Source organism: Suricata suricatta, chromosome 8 (assembly GCF_006229205.1).
Source record: "Suricata suricatta isolate VVHF042 chromosome 8, meerkat_22Aug2017_6uvM2_HiC, whole genome shotgun sequence".
Taxonomy (NCBI): Eukaryota; Metazoa; Chordata; class Mammalia; order Carnivora; family Herpestidae; genus Suricata; species Suricata suricatta.
In genome coordinates, this window is record NC_043707.1 from 42388572 (window position 1) to 42409761 (window position 21190).

Consider the following 21190-nt stretch of genomic DNA (forward strand, 5'->3'; position numbering starts at 1 on the left):
CATGGGAAGGGGAAAGGTGAGCCTCTAGCTGCTCTGAAGCCACAACTGATGGTCTTCTGGGGCCAATTTTTGTCTCCTGGATCTTGACACTGAGCAGCGGAGAAGGGCAGGAGGGGCTCCACTCATCCAATCAGGAATCTCACATCTCACACAGGCGCCCCTTAGAGTCCTGTCTTCCGGAAGCAAAAATTGGCTGAAGGTAGTACTTCCTTCTCCCCGACCAATCTGTTCTATTGCTTTTCATTTCTCCTTACTCCACGTGGCCTAGCCCTCTGTGAAGAAACTGGTCTGCCGGAGGGGAAGAAAACTAGACTGAGGAGAAAGCAAGCAATGAAACGATCAGAGATAGAGGATTTATTATGCAAACAGCTATGCAAATGAGCCCTGGCAAACTACCAGGGAACTTCCTGGATTAAGTTGTGCATCCCTGTATTACAGGTACCACATCAGAGTAACATCTTGGAGAACAAAATGAGAAACTAGTAGCTCAGGGATCCATGAGGTCTGGACTCCTTTTTGAAATACTTTGTAGCTCTGGGCAAACATCTTCCCAACTGCTTCCTAAACCCTGGATCTGACGCCAGCCAGCTGGTAAGGCACCAGCTGTCCTGGGGAGGAAGAGGAGGGCTGGGAATGAAAACCAGCCTTGCTTCTGGGAAAGTAGTATCTGAGAAGGATCGTCAAGGAAGAGCTATTTTATCACTTTAAAATCATCTTTAGTAAAACTACAAATTCTCTAGTTTAATAATTATTAAAATAGCCACTCCAGAAGTAGCATGCCTTAATTCCTTCTCAACATATCATAAATTCTTCCAAAACTGTTAGTACTTATTACTGCTGTTGTGATCTGGCTTATTAAAACTCTTGATGCTACTTGAGTTATACAAGCATATAAAACATGACTTTTCGTCTAAGTTTTTATAGTGATTTAAGTCTCTTGAAAACTAACAGAGTAAATTATAACTTTGATAAGTAAGTAAAAAGATGAGCTATTGTATGATTATGGCACTTGGGGGTCGATCCAGCTTCCAGTGATTTTTGGACTCAAACAATGCTGACACAGCAAAGAGATCATCAGAAGAAGGTACTAGTCTAATGGTCAAAATGAATTCCACATCGTGCCCTAAGGATACACTGAATAGGTTCAAAAGTAAAGTAGTGTACTCATTGGTTTGCTTGGTTAATTGTTATTTTAGTGATCAGAGTGAAGTGCTTAAAACTAGGCCTTGGTCTACAGGCCTGAAAGCTCTAGAGAACTGATGGGAAAAGACCCAGTCTTACCAAAGGGCAATTATGCAATGAGTTCCCCGCTCATAGACCTTTCAACCTAGCGGCTGATACGCAGAAAGGTTTGGATGTCTTTATCTCCTTGGATATATACAAGTGACAAAGTACTTTATTTTTGTCTCACTGGTGAGGGGCAGAGTAACTGTGGCAGAAGGAGGCTTGGCCTTAGATTAAATGGTGACACCAGAAAATGCAAGACCTCTTCTCTCAGCTGAGAGAACACACTAGTAAGATCGCAAAAGGATACATGTAAGTTGGGATGCCTTTTGCAGCCAAGTGTTTCCGAATAAGTCGCTCGGTACCATACCAGTTAAAACCTTTTGTGGCGTGTCCAAGGCGTGGAAGATGAACACTTGCTGTTAAAAAGAAAAAAACAGATTATTATGTCTTCGTTCGTCAAAATTTGAATCCGTATAAAATATACATGAAGAGAAAGCAACACTCTCAGAGTCACTCTGTGGTTTGCATAATCCTGGGGTTTCCCACACAAAGCTTACAAGTACACTGTCAAAGACATTCTGGGGAGGGGCTGTGACAGGAAAAATTAAATAATTCTACTGAACACAAAGACCTACAGGCCCTCGAAGTAAGTACGTACAGTGGATAGAATATGATCAATGCTGGAGACAAAATAAACAGATTCCTTAAAAGTCAATTATTTCAATAAACTGAGACACACTGGGTTTGGAAATAAAACTTCACTCTGACTTCTGGAAGAGAACTGTCTGCTAGTGTGGACAGTGTGTGGCTCTCCAAGAGCTAGGCTAAACAGCATCCTATCTGACCAGATCCCTACACCTCTGGTCCTCTGCTTCCTCATCTGTAAAACCAAGATGCAAATACGCCAGTGGAGGGAGACAGTCTACACAGCTAGCTAACAGATACAAAGGTGATCTGGACAAGAAAGGAGGCTATGCAAATACAACCTGGTGTGGCGTTACTTGTGTGTCTCTTACGTGGGGGCTTAACTTTTACCATGGATATTGAATGAGGTCTTGACATTTCTCACCTCGTTTAAAAATTCTATCACGTGCCTGGAAACAAATTCATCTACTTCTGAGCACAGACGAAAAGCTTACTTACCTTTCTTTTTCTTTGCTGCTAAATAGATCTTCTTCAGGCCTTCTTCTAGGGCTGCCATTTTAATGCCAGACAGGACATTGGCGCGATCACGGTGCTGAGCCACAATCAGGGCCAACTAGGAGGAAGCGCCATCAAATGGTTCACCCGAGATGAGACAGCTGCGCTGCCAACTCCGCGACCTGCCCAGCGAGGGATGCGAGCGTCCCCGACAGGAGGTCCCTCTCTTGGAGGCTCTGCTGAACTATGTCTGATTCGTGACTTAATCCTCCCTCATAACTGTTTCACTTTGTGGTGACTTACTATACAAGCGTTTCTTCTTCTTTTAAAAGGTAGGTTAAAACCAGAGTCCAAAACATACTGTCCTCCCTAAGTGCTCTCAGTGGTAAAGACAATTTTTCAGAGTCTTAGGAGCAGAAAGCACTTTACAGGTTCTTGTGTCCGGCCCTCTGACAGATGCTCAAGTCAGCTCCACCCTGTCCTGACCTCAGAGGGGAGCCCGGAGAGAGGGCGCAGGGAGCATCTGGGATGGACATGGCTGCTGCCCCGTCGTAACGAATTGTGAACATTTCTCTTGAGTCACTGGATTCTGAGCATTTACACACAACCACTGTGTCGTTCACATTCTTCAGTTTAGAAAGGACGAAAAGAATGACTAAACAGGCAGAAGCCACTTTGTTGTCAGTCACATGGGTGACCATCCTCAAGAAAATACACCTCTTTTAGCTCAGTTTCTTTTTTTTTAACTTTTTTTTTTTTTTTTTTTTACTGACTGTTTCTATTTATTTTAGAGAGGGAGAGAGACAACATGAGCATGGGAGGGTCAGAAAGAGGGGGAGACACAGCATCTGAAGACAGGCTCCAGGCTCTGAGCTAGCTGTCAGCACAGAGCCTGATGCGGGGCTCGAACCCACAAGCTGTGAGATCGTGACCTGAGCCGAAGTCAGATGCTCAACCAACTGAGCCACACAGGCGCTCCTAGCTCAGTTTCTAAATTTCTTTTCTAAGTAAGATTTGGCTCCAAATCTGAGTATGAAGTCAGGCCCTTGAGAGAGCTAGTTAAGTGCAGGAAATGAAACATCTTACAGGAATTCTGAAGGGCTGACAAGTCAGAGACACTTAAGATGCAAAGAGAGAATTTTATAGGCGGAGGACATACGCCCTGGCTCCCCTTTGCTAGGGCGGCTACAAAATACGGGCTCTTACATCACTTTTCCACAATAAACGAAGAAATGCTCAGAGGTTTCAGTCATGTTTTCTTACTCAGTAAGAGTTTCCTGAGCATTTCCCAGGAGCTGGTACTGAGTGTACTGAGGATAAAAAGACACTATGAGTCGACACCCTTAGAAGGAGCCCCACCTAAGGTCAGTGTGGGAGACAAGCACGTCAGAGGGCAGTGTTGCAGGGACTGTGATGGGTGGAAGCAAGGGGGGACAGAGCGGGTGCAGTGGACTAGGAGGCCTGACCTGCTGCTTATGGGCTGAACTGTGCCCTCTGGGATTCCTCTGTTGAAGCCCTAACCCTCAGTACTTGAGATGTGGCTGTATGTGGAGCCAGGCAGGGCCTCTAAGTCAGAGTGAGGCCTTGAGGGGGTCCCTAATCAAGCCTGACTGCTGTGTTCCCAGGAAATCTGGACACACGCTGAGACACCAGGATGCACACGTGCAGAGGAAAGCCCATGTGAGGGCACAGAAGGCCTAAGCCGAGGAGAAGGCCTCAGGAAATCAGCCCTGCCGGTAGCCTCCAGAACTGTACATAAATTAATTTGTTTTCTAGGCCACCTATTGGTGGGATTGTGTTATGTCAGCCCCTACAAACCAATACAGGGACAGAGAGGCCAGCAGGGACAGGAGAGGTTTCAAGAGGAGGTGATGTGAGCCAAAATTTGGTTCTCATAAAAGAAGTGGATTTTTTACTTACCAAATCTTGCCCATTGTTTCTTGACTCTTTATCATCAACAGGAAATAAAAGGACACCTCCCAAAGTCAAGTCTGAGGTAAAAGAACAACAGAGAACATGGGGTTCACTCCAGACTGAGACCTCTGAAGAGGGGCTCTTGTGAATGCGCCAACCGGGCTGCAGTCTCCCCTGTGCTCACTCTCCCAGCCTCAGTCACGGCCTCACCAGGTCCTCGCAGGATGCGCTCAATTTTTTCCTTTTTGCTCAAAAACTTTTTATTTTTTTAATGTTCAATTACGATAAACTATACCTCCTATAAAATTTGCCACCTTGACCATTTTTAAGCTGCATCCTCAGTAGTGTTATGCCGACAATCTCCACAGCTCTCTTCACCTTGCAAAACTGACAGTCTATACTCCAGAATATAATTTTTTGAGGAATCTCTATACCATTTTCAGAGTGGCTGCACCAGTTTGCATTCCCACCAACGGTGCATGAGGGTTCCCTTTTGTCCACATCCTCATCAATGCTCAGTATCTGTCTTCTCAATGACAGCCATTCTAACAGGTGTGAGGGGTATCTATCTCACTGTAGTTTCAATCTGCATTTCCCTGACGATTACTGATGTTGAGCATCTTTTCAATTCTCAGTTGGCCATTTGTACATCATCTTTGGGAAAATATGTTTAGTTCCTCTGTTCACTTTTTAATCAGATTGACTACTTCTTCTGTTGAGTTGTCTGAGTTCTTCATAAATGTTGGATAACCACCCCTTATCCAATATGATTTTCAAATATTCTCTCCCATTCTGGAAGTTGCCCCTCCATTCTGTTCACTCTTCTGAAGTGCAGAAACTTTTGAGTTTGATGTAGACTCTCATCTGTTGATTTTTCCTTTGTTGTTTGTTCTTTTGGTGTCCTCTCAAATCTCAAGGAGCTTTTTCCCTGGGTTTTCTCCTGAGTTTTATGGTATCAGGTTTTAAGCTTGTCTTTGATCCATTTTGAGACCATTTTTGTGAGTAAGGTAGGGTCCAATTTTGTTTTCCTGCATATGGTTGTCCAGTTTTCCCAACATCATTTGCTGAAGAGACTACATTTTCCTTACTGGATATTCTTGGCTCCCTTATTAAATATTAGTTGGCACTATACGTAGATTTAATTATGTATTCCATTGGTCTAGGTGTGTCTATTTTTATGCTGGTACCATCCTGTTTTAATTATCATCACTTTGGAGTACAGTGTGAAATTAGGTGTGATGCCTCCCACTTTGTTCTTCTAACGACTGCTTTGGCTATTCAAGGTCCTTTGTGGTTTCACTTAAACTTTAGGACTTACTCTCTTTCTGTAGAAAATGCCATTGGAATTTTGATAGGAACTGTATTAAATCTAGAGATGGTTTTGGGCAGCCTGACATTTTAATGATATTAACTCTTCAGATCAGTGAATGTGGAATATCTTTCCAATTGTGTCTTCTTCAATTTCTTTAAACAAAGTCTTATATTTTTCATTGTCTGATCTTTTACTTCCTTGGCTAAATGTATTCCTAGGTCTTTTACTGCTTGGAGGTTACTGTGAATGGATAATTTTTTTATTTCTTTTTTCTGTTTCATTGCTAGTACATAAAAAAGTAACTGACGTCTGTGTGATTTTAGATCCTACACTTTACTGAATTCATTGATTACATCCAACAGTTCTTTTTTCCAACTGATTAAATCTATACTGAGAAATTGGGATTTTCAATATATAAGATCACGTCATCTGCAAATAATGACAATTTTACTTCTTTCTTTCTGATCTGGATGCCTTTTAATTTGTCTGCCTGACTGCTTTAGTGAGAACTGCCAGTATATTATGTTGGATAAAAGTGAGGACAATAGGCACCCCTCTCTCATTTCTGATTTTAAAAGAAAAGCTTTTAATTTTTCTCTGCTGACTACACTGTTACCTGTAGGTATTATTATTACCTGTAGGCTTTTATTATGTTGAAGTCCTATACTTATTCCGCTGAGGGTTTTTATCACGAAAGGATGTTATATTTTGTCAAATGCTTTTGCTTCATCTATTAAGAGGTTCAATTATTTTTGTCATTCATTCTATGAATGTGGTGTATCACATCTGTTGATTTGCATTTGATGAACTATCCCTGCATCCCAGGAAGAAATCCCACTTGGTCACAGTGTGTAATCCTTTTAATGAGTTCTTAAGTTTGGTTCGCTAATATTTTTTGAAGAATTTTTGCATCTATATTCATCAGGGATATTGGTCTCTAGTTTAATCTTTATCTGGCTTTGGTATCAAGGTAGTACTGGCCTCACAGAAGGAGTCTGAAGTGTTCCCTCCTCTTTAATTTTTCTGGAAGAGTTTGAGAAGGACTGGCATTAATTCTTCTTAAGATATTTGGCAGAATTTGTCCATGAAGCCACCTGATCCAGTTTTTAAAAACCTGAGTCAATCTCCTCACTGTCTGTCCAGTCTTTATTATTTCTCCCTGGTTCAGTTTTAGTAGGTTGTAAGACTATGAATTTATCCATTTCTTGTAGATATCTAATTTGTTGGTGTAAAATCATTCATAGTAGTCACTTATGATCTTAATGGTTTTCTAGTGTCAGTTGTACTTTTCTCCTCTTTCATTTGTGACTTTGTCTTCTCTCTTAGTCTTGCCAAAGGTTTATCAATTTTAGTTTTGCAAAAAAAATCAGCTCTTAAGAGTTACTGATCTTTTCTACTGATTTTCTGGTCTCTAGTTTTATTTGAGATCTGGTATTATTTCCTTCTTTCTGCTAACCTTGGGCTTAATTTGCTCTTCTTTTTCTAGTTTCTTTTTCTTTCTTTTACAGTTTATTGTGAAGTTGGTTTCCATATAACACCCAGTGCTCTTCCCCACAAGTGCCCTCCTCCATGACCCTCACCCCCTTCCCCTTTCCCCCTCCCCCTTCAGCCCTCAGTTTGTTTTCAGTATTCAAAAATCTTTCATGATTTGCCTCCCCCTCTCCCTCTTTTCCCCCCTTCCCTCCCCATGGTCCTCTATTAGGTTTCTCCTGTTAGACCCATGAGTGTAAACATATGTGTGTTAGACCCATGAGTGTAAACAATCTGTCCTTCTCCACCTAACTTATTTCACTTAGCAGGACACCCTCGAGGTCCATCCATTTTGCTATGAATGCCCAGATTTCATTCTTTCTCATTGCCATGTAGTACTCCATTGTATATATAAACCACATCTTCTTGATCTATTCATTAGTTGATGGACACTTAGGCTCTTTCCATGGTGCCGTTATGAACACTGGGGTACATGTGGCCCTATGCATCAGCACTTCTGTATCCATTGGGTAAATCCCCAGCAGTGCTGTTGCTGGGCCACTGGGGAGTTCTATTGATAGTTTTCTGAGGAACCTCCACACTGTTTTCCAGAGTGGCTGTACCAGTCTTTTTCTAGTTTCTTGAAGTATAAAATTAGGTTATTTAGAATCTGTTTTTAACATATGCATTTATTGCTATAAACTTCTCTCAGAACTGTTTTTGCAGCATCCATCAGTTTTTGGTATGTTGTTTCCATTCTTTGGTTTGCCTTCTGGTTTCTTCTTTGACCCCTGGTTGTTCAGGAGTATGCTGTGCGCTCTTCAGTTTCCACGTCTTTAGAGATTTTCTAGCTTTCCTCAGTGAAAGATTTCTAGTTTTATACCACTGTGGTTGGAAACACACCTGGTATAATTTCAGTCTTCTTTTGCTAGGACTCGTTTTGTGTTCTATCATATGATCTATTCTTAAAAATGTTCCACATGTACTTGAGAAAAATGTGTATCGTGCCGCTGTTGGATGAAATTTTTTATAGATGTTTATTATGCCAATTTGGTGTAATGTTTGGTCCAAATCTATCGTTTCCTTGTTGCTTTTCTGTTTGACTGATCTGTGCATTGCTGAATGTCCCCTATTATTGGACTATTGTCAATTTCTTCCTTCATATCTGTTAATATTTCCTTAATATATTTGGGTGCTCTGATGTTGGGTGCATATATACTGTTGTTCTATCTTCTTGATGGATTGATCCTTTTACCATTATACAATGTCCTTGCTTGTCTCTTATTGCCATTTTGGTTTAAGGTCTACTTCGTTTGATATAAGTAACAGCTACCCACACTTTCTTTGGTTCCCACTTACCTGGACTATCTTTTTTTCCATCCCTTCACTTTGAGTTCATGTGTATTTTTAAGGCTCAAGTTGGTCTCTTGTAGGCAGCAAATAGCTGTGTCCTGTTTTTTGTTTTCTTCCATCTAGACATTCTGTGCCTTTTGCTTGATGAATTCAATCCACTTACATTTAGAGTAACTAATTTATGTTAAGTACTTAGTAATGCCATGTTACTAACTGCATTCTAGTTGCTTGGTATTTCCGTTCTTCTGTTTCTGCCTACCTTTATACACTGGTTATTTTCTGTGGTGGTATGCTCCGTTTCCCCTTTGGCTCTTGTGGACCTGCCCCATGCTTTTACTGTGTTGTTACCATAAAACATTTTACAGATAAAACAGTCCACCTTAAGCTGACAGTAACTTGTGCTCAATCACCCACTGAGGCTCTCCCTTCTACTTTGTTCTACTGATGTCACAATTTACTTCTTTTTATGTTGTGTAGCTGTTAACAATTTATAGCAGCTACAGCTATTTTTACTACTCTTTTCCTTTAACCTTAATACTAGAATTGAGTGGTTAAAGCACCATCCTAATATAGGTTAGTTATCTAACTCTATTTTTCACCTTTTCTAGTATATTGTGTACTTCCATTTGTTTTCATGTTACTGATCACCATCTTTTCATATAAGCTTGAAGAACTCCTTTCTGCATCTTGCAAGGCAGGACTCATGGTGGTGAATTCCCTAAGCTTTTGTCTAGGATATCTTATCTGTAAAATAATGTGGCCAAATATCATTTCCTTGGTTGGCAGTCTTCATCCTTCCACACTGAATGTCAGTCCACTCTCTCCTGGCCTGTAATTTCTGCTGGGAAATTTCTGACAACCTAATGAGGGTCCCTTTATAGGTCATATACCTTCTTTCTCCCCCTGGCTTCTTTTAGATTATCATTGATTTTTCAGTTTCATTATATGTTTGGGGGAAGGTCTTTCCACATTGAGATAATGGGGTGATCTATTAGCTTTGTAGACTTCTATATCCAAATCTTTCCCCAGGTTTGGAAAGTTCTAAGGATTGACTAATTGGTTTTATTTGAGAGAGAGAGAGAGAGAGAGAGAGAGAGAGAGAGAGAGAGAGAATCTTAAGCAGGCTCCATGCCCAGCACAGAGCCTGACACAGGGCTCAGTCCCACAACCCCTAGGATCATGACCTGAGCCAAAATCAAAAGTTGGACACTCAACCAATTGAGCCACCCAGGTGCCTGAGATACCATTTTTAAAAAACAAACTCTCTGCTCCCTTCTCCCTGTCTTCTCTTTCTGGAAGCCCACTTATTCTGATATTTGCCCTCTTCTGATAGTTGCCTTTCTGACCCAATCCTATAGCTCATGTACTTTCTTCACTTTTGTTTTTTTAACCTCTTCTGTAGTATTTCTAAATTCCTATCCTCTAAGTCACTTACTTATTCTTTCTTCCATCTGGTCAGCCCTTCCACATCTGCTCTCTCGTTATTCTTTTATCTCATTCAACAAATTTTTCAGCTCCAGAATTTGTTTCTCTTTTACATTCTCAATCTCTTTGTAACAGAACTCATTTTTTCATATGTTTTATTCCTGATTTTAATGAATTGCCTTTGAGTTTTCTGGTAACTCACTGAATTTATTCATAATTGCTATTCGAAATTCTCAGTTAGATTGCACTATTCTGTGCCTTCGAGCTCAGTTGCTGGAGAACTGTCATTTTCTTTCTGTGGTGCCGTATTTTCCTTGATTTTTCACATTCCTCAGAGTTATGGTTTGCTGCTTTTGCATTTGAAGTAGCAGATATATCCTTAATTCTGTGCTCACTGCTTTCAGCAGATGGTTTTATGGTCTGTGGTACTTACTGTTACTATGTGAGACACTCCTTGTGTTTGTGAGGTATACCGGCTCCACTCTTCTTGCTCTCTCGGGGCCAAATTTTTAAGCCTTTGTATTATCTCTGGTTGTTACAATTCACCAGGCTGGCTATTAGAAACAGCATTCTAGAAGAGCAATGGCTACAGTTTATGGGGTTTTTTTGCCCAAGGACCAGGGTCTGTTCTGCGTGCACTCCTGGGCTACCAGGACTTGCTCTCACAGACCGGTTGGGAGCTTGCACAAAAAACTAGCAGCAGAATCAGAGGAAGTGTGAGGTTGGCACTCAGTGTTTTGGGGAGGCTGCAGACCCAGTAGGGAGACCCCTGTCCCAGAGATTTGTGGATGAACTTCCTCCTGAGCCATTCCCTTTGACACCATTTGAAATTCTGATCTGCCTCCTTGCAGCCACAGAGCTCCTACTTCAGCACTCTGGGTGCTGGGGGAGAGAAACGGGGGTTCCACCCGGCTGGGACAGCCAGAGCATTCTCCCTGCTCTCCTTTCCCCCCACAGGACAGGTCACCTTCCCCAGATAAATCAGCCCATCCAGGGTTTCCCCGAGGGAGAAGCAGAAGTATGTCTTTCACCACCTCCACTGTGATCAACTCATATTTTTTCTCTTTTTCCCCTTCTCCACTGGTGTGCTGGAGTCTTCCTGCAGGAAGGCTGGATTCCTTCAAGCTCTGTCTCCGGTGTGAGTACCTCCGCGGGTCAGTACTGATCTGACTTGTGCCTGACAGTGGCAAGCAGCATCTGGGCAGCAGCGCTGGCCGCACAGCCTGTACAGAGGTTTGTCTGTCTCTCACTGGTGGCAATGGTGCACCAGACTCCTCTCAGGTCCTTCACAGGAAGGTGCTAGGTCCCAAAAGCCCCACCACATGCTTTTGTTTGTATACAGATGTCTAATTTACTGATTAAAAGGGGGGGATGAAAAGGAGGAATGTTTTATACCGTCAGTGTTGCTGACGTCATCCCCTTCACTCTCGAATGATCTCCCGCTTCAATGTCCCTTATGTATTACTACAAAATACTCCTGCAAGCATCGGAAATTGAGTGCAAACCCAAAGGAGTCTGGGGATTGGAAGGGGGAGCATTATGAACTGGAAATTCCTTCACAAGGTTTATGTTTGTTTTAAGCCATTCAAACAGTGCCCTCTACTATCTATCTGTACATTTTCCTACCTCATCCGAATCAAAGCAAACTAATGCTCTAAAACAATGTGCTAACATAATTCTATGGCTTTATATACTTCAGTTTGAACCTCATCTTCCCTCATCCATCCTACACACTCGAATCCTTTACGTTCATTCTAAAATACTGGCTCTGTTATGCCGTTCTTCTCTTCAAAACTCCCAAATCACTAGCCATGACCCACTGGATAAGGTCTGGCTTAGAATGGCCTCTCCCTGCACGAGCCACATGCCGTCTTCCATGCTGTGGTCCAAATCGCTCTCTTTAAAAAATCAAACTCTCCTCTATTCCTCAGCCTCAACCTGCTACTCTGGCCTGCCTGGCCTACACACCCTGCCCTAAAAATATTCACTGTGTAACTGCCTGGGTCACTCAACACCCTGTGCTGGGAATGACAGGAGGTGTGCAAATACCAAACAGCACGAGACACAGGGAACCTCTTCCATTTCCCTCCACCCACCAAAATTCAACCCATCTTCCCAGGCCCAAGATAACTTTCACTACCTCCACCCCATCCTCTGGGTAATTCGAGCTCACACCTTCCTTTACCCTGCTCTACCCTGTTTTAGTCTTTAAAGAAGAATGCACACTCCCCACCCTGTTTCCCTACCGACCACTTACACCTTATCTCTGTGCAGCCAGGGTTCAGCCTTTAGACTCTCCTGAAAGCACACCAAGGTCATGGGACTGCACTTGGGGCAAACACGATGACGGCCTTCTCTCAGTTCTCGGACCACTTCGTGACACCCTCTCCTCCCTGTACTTCAAAACACTACATTCTCAAGGTTCTCTTAGCTGACACTTCCTTCTGTCTCCCCTTGTTGCTGCTGTTTCTAAGCAGAGGTGTCTTCACGTTCTGGTCCCTGCCCTCTCGTCTTCCTGTCCTGCCTTCCTCACAGAATCCAAATAGGCATTCCTCGATCTTCATTTCTCTCTCTGACTGCTCCTGAATTCTCTGCTTTTCCAACTGCCCAATCATTATCTAGATCTCAGTTGTTTTAACCTTTTAAACCTTTCTGTCAGTGATCTCTTTTAGTAGAAAGAGTATTCCCTCTAACTCCTTATATCCCTTTCCATCCTAGAGAACCTAGGAAAAACAAATCTCTGCAGAATCTGAAGGTAAGGTAAGGTCCCTTGGCCTTTCAAGTCCCCAGGAAATAATGACCATAATAAATTTACTCCTCATCCTACTCTGTGATTTCTGCACATAAAAAATGCCCTTTCTCCTTCTGCATGCCAAGGGAGAATACCGAGACTCCAAGCTCCTCTGGCCACAAGCAGCCTTACTTCCGTCTCCAGTGAATGCTGTATCTCGGCCTAGGCTAACATCATAATGCACCCTCCTCCTCTTCAACGGCCAACCCGAGCGCTTGTTAGCACTTTAATGGTGTGTCTGATTTCTCTCCCACAGGTCTCTGACATTTTCAGGAAAACTTCCCTGATGAAGGGGGAGTGTTGGACACAGTGAAAGTAAACAATGAAATGCTCTTCATGCCAATACTTCAACGGCACACAGGGATTAACATTTACCAGAATACTTCCATATCCACATATTCCATATCTCCTGATACTTCCATGAGGCTGGTGGAAGAAGTATTATTCACAAATTGCAAATAAGAAAACAGGCACAATCCTCAAAGTCCCATAACTAAGTACATGATGAAAAAACTAGCTAATGAGACTCCAACCAACTCTTCCAATTGCTTAACTAGTGCTTCATAACCCATGTGACACCTGCCCTAAGTGTCCTCTCCAGTCTCATTCCATCCCTTCCCCTTCTCTCTGCTTTGCTTCTTACCTTTCATTTTGCCAGCCAGCTCATATATTTTTCTTGGCTCAGCAGATCGTGTTTCCAATGCTGTGAATAAACCACCTCTGCCCCAGTGGCCAGAGTCATCTAGTAGGAAAAAAATGGTTCATTTATAGAAGGCAGAGTCCAGTCCACAATTTAAAAACAAAGGTACACTCACTAGATTTGTAAAAGAATGAATTTTCAAAGGGAAGAGACATCTATGTAGTCTCCCAGGAATGTCCCAGGTGGGACTTCTCAAATAGGTTTAGGTTTTGTGGACGCTACCTGGCCGTCATGATAGGAAAGATGGAGAAGAGACGTAATGTAAAACAGGTGGAGCACTGGTCCTACAACAGCGTATGACTCCCATTTGACAGGTAACAGAGGAGAAAGGTTAAATGACTTCTTTGAGCTGCTGCTACCACAGCTGGTTAGTATCTTCCATTTACAGTCATTCAATCACTGTTAGCACGTACTACATGTTAAATACTGTTCTAAGCACTAGGGTTATACCAGTGGACCCCCCCCCCCAAAAAAAATCACTGCCCCATGAACTTTAGTTTCTAGTGCAATGAGATAATCATATAAACAAACACATAATACATCAGGTGGTGATACATGTCATAACGTAAAGGAAGGCAGGAATAGAGAACGAGAGGCATGGCAGTGGGACCTGTTTTGCATGAGGCACTCAGGAGACCTCTCTGAGATAAGGACATCTGAACAAAGCTTTCTGTAGCTACCTGTGGAAAGCGCGCTCCAGGCAGGAGTAAAATGTGCCAAGGTCATGGGGGGAGAGGACATGCTTAGAGTTTTGCTTTTTCTCAAAAGATTTCTCTTATACATGTTGCCTCCTTCGGCCCTCTTAAAATCCTTGTGCAGAGAACAGGATAGATGGTACCCTATTACACAGATAAGGAACCTGAGCCCTGGGGACACTGGGCTGTGCAACCAGGTAAATAAGAGCACCAGCAAGGGTCGAATTTAAGTCTCTGAACTCAAAAATGTGCCCTTTTCTTGATCACATGACTGCACCGCCCCCATCAGGCACCTCTAGGTCAGCCTTCTGCCTCCTCCTCCCCAGTTCTTGGCACCATGAAGACTGGGGCACCCACCCTGGGCCCGGACTACATGCACCTACCTACACAGTGAACGATGACTGCGTCCTCCGCCCCAGCCTGGGGGTGGGTGACGTCACCGCTAACATACTTGATGGCGGTTGACTCTGCGTCTTCATAATCCAGCTGGGCAGAGCTCTCACCTTCCCTGCCCTCTAGGTCCTCTTGTTCGCTCTCCTCAGAAGGCAGGCAGAAGGACTGGTAATTGCTGGACTTCCACCAGGCCATCCTTCGACAGGCCAGGGAGAAAAGGAAATTAACCTGGCCTCTCGCAATTTCCCTTGGAGCGCAATTCATCCTGCTCTCCACAAACAGTGAGTGCCCGGTGGAAATGCAGTTAGACACTCACCCTGATTGCCATTTTCTGCCTATCTGTAAATCAAGAAGTCTTACTGATTAGCCTAGCTGCCTCCTGACTATACTGCAGTAATGAACAGCCGCTGCAAGTCCCTGTTTTTAAGAATAAGGTATCGTTCAGGGCATCTGGGTGGCTCAGTTGGTTGAGCGTTTGGCTTCAGGTCAGGTGATGATCTTGGGTTTGTCAGTTCCAGCCCCCTGTCAGGCTCTGTGCTGACAGCTCAGAGCCTGGAGCCTGCTTTGGATTCTGTGTTTCCCTCTCTCTCTGACCGTCCCCTGCTCATGCTCTCTCTCTCTCTCAAAAATAAATAAAATGTTTAAAAAATTTAAAAAAATATATAGGATAAGGTACCATTCAGGTGAACTATTCTTTGTCAGGCACTTATAGTAAAACCTTCTCTTCCTTCAACTAAATGAATCTTCTCTGCCTTAGGCGCTCAGGACTTTTCACAAAAGCACACTGTTAGGGTTAACGTTTAATGTTTAAAAAATATATTCTATTACCCATAGGAACGACCAGTTTTATAGAAGTTTTCTGGAAGTTTAAAGTATTCAATTGTGGACTCACTACACAATAGCAATTCCTTTATCAAATGTGGCCCTCAGCTTCATTAGGATACAGTCAAATACTATGCACGTACTTTTTTTCACGTTCTGCTTCTTCCTTTTTCCTCCTCTTCTCCTCCATCAGTCTCTTTCTCTTGGCTGCTGCCTCTTGTCTCTTCTTCCTTCTGTCCTCCACTTCCTCTGGGCTCAGAATCCGCTTCCTTTTGGCAGACCCCTCTGCAAGGCCTGGGAGGAGAGCCTATAGGAAGAACCAGATCCACAACCACGAAGGTTGGGGGCTGCCTTTCCTTCTTGAGTTTCATTCATCCCGAACACACCTTCAGTATGAGAGCAACACGCTTATTGTTTCGTAAAACTGCATCTCTGTGCCCCTTGGGTGGTGGGAGGTGGTGGCAAGACACTTGAATCTACCGTTCATATTACACATCTCATTGGCCTGGTGACCGAGATTGTACTCTAAACTCAACCAAAGCACTGGCATGGCCGGTACAACAGTACATCATTTTGATTAATTTCAACAGGAATAAGTGCTTCAGAAAAGTTACTTTTTTTACACAAAGCATGTCCTGCAGAAGGCCGTTTCAGGTTTAATCATTTTTAAAGGCAATCCTCCTATAATGTATTATATAATTCTTTCCTAAACAGAGTATTTCAACTTCATGATTATTTTAATGATAGCATTTAATGAGCACATACAAAGTGGCAAACACTGTGGCCATAACATATATCATTTTTGACTGCCACCTCTCTTAGTGACACAGACAAATCATCAGGAGGAAGGCACGATATTTCGGGGTGGCTTGAGGGCACAGAGCTGCTTTCACCTGCATTAAATGGTAAAACACACTCTTCCTATTAAGGTTATTTATGCCAACTTTTTTTTTTTAATGTTTACTTCTGAGTGGCGGGGAAGGGCAGCGAGAGGTGGGATAGATGACCCTAAGCAGGCTCTGTGCTTGGGGCCCAAACTCATGAGCCATGAGATCATGACCCAAGCTGAAGTCAGACACTTAACCGACTGAGCCATCCACATGCCCCTAATTACACTTACATTTCAACACATATTTATATATATCACTCTCAGCATCATTTTTTGTTCTCTTAGAATTTAGAAGAATTTATTCATTTACATAAATTAATAGTTCTTACACTGCCTTTATTTCGGAGTAATCGGCCCTCTTGAGACATTTTCTCCAAAAGGGTTTTCTGAAGGTTCACCAGCTGCTCAAATAATTTTCTGTCTTCTTTACTAGGTTCCTTAGAATAATCTTTACCTTCAAATAAGTACATATGGTTTTCTAAGAACATAAAACACAAAACAGAAATGTTAGATAGTAAAAAGAAAAAAAAATTAATTCCATTCAAAGCAACAACTACGGCAAATAAGAGAACAACCTATGTTCTAAACTGGCTAAGATGAGCTTGTGGTTTTGGATCCCATGGACCCTGAGGGGTGGGGATCACACACCTTAACCATCTCTGGGGGCCTGCGAGTCTCCACAGGACACCCACCCTGCTGAGTTTCAGATCACTCATCATTCATTCCACACTACTCTTTAGCAAACATCTCACTGAGATCTCTTAATAAAAGGTAACTGAAAACACGCTTTTTTATTCCATACATATTTAATACTCAACTTGTTCCTTTAATACCACAGAAAAGGAGAAAAGTGGCAAATCTACGAGAAAATGGAATCACAAAAATAATCCCTTAGATTTACAATATTCTTTTCATATCACATAAAGTATCTTTATGAAGCCTCCTCACAATCCTGGTGTTAACTAACCCCACTGAAGAAAGGGAAATATGAGGCTCAGACAGGGATTATGGGACTCCAGTTCTCACTGCTAATCCATGAAGAAGGCAGGATTCTGACTTGAGAGCCAGCAGACACTTTTCAATGCATTACTGTGTCTGCAGAAAGACGGAGACTGAACAAGCTGGCAAATGCCGATTATAGTCACAACAATGATGACAACGGTGCCATCCTGAATAGCATGTTGTGCCATCAGAGCACTTTCCCATCTATTATCACATTTGACTCTTCAACTATGTAAAAGAGTAAAGCACACATTAACAGCACCATTTTACAGATGAGGACACAAAGGCTGAAAGAGGTTGGATGATCTGCCAAGATCATGAATCAGTGATAAAGACAGGTCATGACCAGCCAAGACCAGCAAACCACAGAGAGAGGAGATAAGGATTCTAAAGTGAAACATATTTAATAGCACATATTACCAAAGAATGTATTTTCACAGCATTATGAAATCAGCTACGAGTATGTTTTCTCTGGAGTATGAAAGCAAAACATTTTCATTCTCAAGAGATCAATTGCTTCACACTTGTACCCAAATCCAACCAGCTGTAATTCTAATTGGCATTTGCTAATTAAATCAGCAGGGTGCTTTCAATGAGGTGCTCTATCAACAAGTGGGGAAAATAAAGAGCTGAGAAGTGTCAAATATGATCAACATATGTAGCTTCATACTGCATGCACTTCTCGACTGATAAATATGCTTTTGCAAAAATCCTAGCATCCCAGATACAGCAACCCTGTGTTTTATTTTTGATGGGAGCTGCTTTAACTACTGGTCTCTCATCTTCATTTGTGTTCTTTTTAACGGTGCTCCCTGTCCCCACTTTGCAGCCACGAGGGGTTGGGACCACAGGCCTAGGCCCTCATCTGTGTCCTGCCAGTGGCACCATCCACCACAGAAACTGTACTCACTGACCAAAGAGAAAACTCCGCGTCTTAACACAAGGGGGAAATCGTTTCTGGCAGCTGGACTGACTGAAGAATAGAATTCTTTCTAGAAAACAGCAAAAGTTTATTTTGTCCTAGTAACATGAGGAAAATACGCTCAAATTAATCCAGAATGAGTGCAGAAATGGGTGCGAGTTTTACTATTTAATGCAATCCGAACAGAACCTCAAACTAGGGTCACATGCATCCATTGTGCCTCCCACCTACAACCACTAAATGGCAAGGAAGGGATTCGGAAAAGATAGAAGGCAACAGTGGATGAAAAGCTCCATAATTCTTGGGAAATGGAAAGTGGCTGAAGCAATCAGAACAGACTAAGAAAAATGTTGGAAGCCAAACGCAGGTATCTAGTCATGGGGTGACTAGGAGACCAGAGGCCCTGTCCATCCTCCAAAGGTTAGGGTGTATAAGGCCACGGTGCTAGAGAGCAGGGGCTCAGACACCAAACAACAGGAGCACTGGGAACCTCTGACTCCTGTGGCCTCTTTCAGTTTGAGCAAACAGGCTTATTCCAACCCAAGAAAGATACTGAAGGACTCATCTCTGGGGAAACTAAGTTGCCCAATAAACAGACGTCAAATGCAGACATCCGGGAAGGCGTCCTCACCGACCAACCAGTAATGCTGGAATAAAGATCGGGAGCCCACACGCCCACTCAGCTTTGGGCCGCCTGTCAGCTTCAAGACCTCACTGGTACATGTTTTTGAGACAGCCAGAGGACACCTGCTACTTCAGGAAAACTCCAGACAAAAACAAGAGATTCCAAAACAAATTTTGAAAACAGCAACGGCAGCAATGGGAGGAAAGAAAGAAAACAAATACTTTCCAAAAGCTATGATAAACATCTCAAGAGAGGACATTATATCTGAAATGAGAACAGGATACAAATAAAACAGAGAACAAGAAAGACTAACTGAAGAATAAAAATGGGATACTCATATTAAGAAACTTAAAAGATAAACAGCAAAGTCAAGGTCTGCATCCTGTAGAATAATGTGAGCTGCCTAATTCCAATCCCTCCACACACCCTACAAAACCACCCGAACCCAGGTTTACTCTAAAACTAGGAGTCTGAGAATGTTGTTAAACTTCGATTTGCAGGTAAATCGAGAATGAACATCCAAATGCCAGCGGGGCCAGCTCCCAAGCTCACGCCAGCATGGAGAGTGAGGCAGAGACCAGCAGTGTCAGACGCAGCCCCACTCACCCTCCCAAGAGAGTGCCACACCCTAAACGGGAAAATAATGGCGCATCTCAGACTCAGTAGATCAGAGCACTAGCACCAAGAAACTGAAAGGAAAGGATTAGAAAGCGCCATCTGGGAAGCTACTGCTTATGGGGGAGAGAGAGCTGTCCCTTGGCAGCTGTATGGCAAAGAAAGGAAGCAAGTGATGGAAAGTGGGGATCTGGCAGAAACAAGAGAATCACAAAACCAGAAGTCATGCCAACCCCACTCCCTACCAAAAAGGGAAGCATCATCTAGCAAAGAAACTGCAGCTGTCGAATTAAGGTACTCTTGGGTTAAAAAGTCTACAGGGGCACCTGGGTAGCTCAGTGAGTTAAGCGTCCGACTTCAGCTCAGGTCATGATCTCACAGTTCATGGGTTCAAGTCCTGCATCGGACCCTGTGCTGACAGCTCAGAGCCTGGAGCCTGCTTCAGCTTCTGTGTCTCCCTCTCTCTCTGCCCCTCCACGCTTATGCTGTCTCTGTCTCAAAAATAAATTAAAAAAAAAAAGACGTCTAGAGTAAGACTCTCAATCCTCACCCCCATCCACACTGAATTCTTGCTGCCACTGGTACAAGACAATAAAATGAGTCCCAGACAGGAGGGAACATCCTTACAAAGCTCCTATGTGAAAAAACACTTCAAGTCAGAAATTCAAATACTCAGAACCAAAATGGACAAAAAAGACAAATGCTGACCAAATTCAGAAAAGACAAAAATTATCTCACGATTTACATGTACTGTTTCACTAAAAAATTAGTGGTATCTACACCTTGTGAAGTATGGTAAAGATTAAATGAAAAAGCAGGTATAAAGCACAGGACACAGTACACCCTTTCGATCGAGCACACAATAAATGCTCAACCAGCATTAACAACCACATAAAAACCAAATCACTCTACTATTCAGAAAAGGACTCACTATGAGGGAGGCACCATACTAAGGACAGTGGGAATTACGAATAAAAGAGAAGATGCTTGCAACGAAGGCAGGAAAAAGGACAAATTAAAATGCTTGAGATACGACTACAAGCATTAATATCATTGAGTGGGCTCAAACGTTAGCGATAAGAAAACAGGCAATTGCTAGTCAGTCTAGGAAGAGTTCTTAGACCAAGACGTCTTCAACGGCGTGCCACACTATGAGGTAGGTCTGGGTAGGAGAAGATGCCCCAGGGAGCACTCTCCAGGACTTTCCATGGGACCTCCCCCACTCATGTCTAAACTGGGCAGCTGTGCCATTTGCTCTACTCTCACCCCCAACTTACTGCCTTCCTCCTGCTCCCGGATTCCTTCTTCTGCTGTAGGCAAGGCATCAGAGATCCACTGGCCACTTTTTGTTCCTCCCAGGACTGTCTCCAGGTCTATCTCATCCACGGTGCTCCCCTCAGATGACAGCAGTTTATCCAAACCAAATTTGAGAATCTCACTCAACTAGAAAGGAGAAAATAAAAAAGTCCAGTTGGTTCTCGTGAAAACAGGATTTGGGATGGCAGGGCTTTGCTAAATGGCTTGCTGACCCTGGGCTGGCTCCTTCCCTGTTGGTCAGCTGTTCCCCCCTCCCCACGATGAGCACAATGGGGCCATTTAGTGGTTGGATGATGGCCAAGCAGAGAGGTGATAAATACTAATCAGTGATGTTGACTTTGACAACCCTCCATGACAAAAAAATTGACTATTTTTTCCCTAAAGAACACTAATATCTTGCATTATCCATGGCACTTCTCAAGAGTCTTTCTCATAGGCCACAGGCCCTTCCAGCAGCCAATTGAGAAGTCACGCCTAGTGTGCTTCTCTCCCACTGACAAACTTGGAAGAAGTGTACACTGGGTACCTTCCCTCTACCATTAACTGACTTCTTTCCTTTGGCAATCTGGTTTCCTACC

General features: G+C 43.0%; 1 protein-coding gene across 2 annotated transcripts in view; it reads right to left on the bottom strand.

Moving 5' to 3' along the window:
• Window positions 1-331: 331 nt before the first annotated feature.
• Window positions 332-21190, bottom strand: part of CHD1L (chromodomain helicase DNA binding protein 1 like) — a 56861-nt gene continuing 36002 nt past the window's right edge. The window contains exons 15-23 of one of the 2 annotated variants that reach the window (XM_029947120.1): window positions 20573-20738; window positions 16461-16609; window positions 15386-15549; window positions 14411-14616; window positions 13276-13374; window positions 4288-4358; window positions 2371-2485; window positions 1535-1643; window positions 459-667 (exon numbers count right to left, since the gene is read on the bottom strand). In XM_029947120.1, coding sequence (XP_029802980.1) covers window positions 562-667; window positions 1535-1643; window positions 2371-2485; window positions 4288-4358; window positions 13276-13374; window positions 14411-14616; window positions 15386-15549; window positions 16461-16609; window positions 20573-20738 — 1185 coding nt within the window. In that variant the 3' untranslated portion in view covers window positions 459-561. Of the gene's footprint in view, window positions 668-1534; window positions 1644-2370; window positions 2486-4287; window positions 4359-13275; window positions 13375-14410; window positions 14617-15385; window positions 15550-16460; window positions 16610-20572; window positions 20739-21190 lie in introns of both variants that reach the window. The other variant, XM_029947121.1, reaches the window with a different exon arrangement.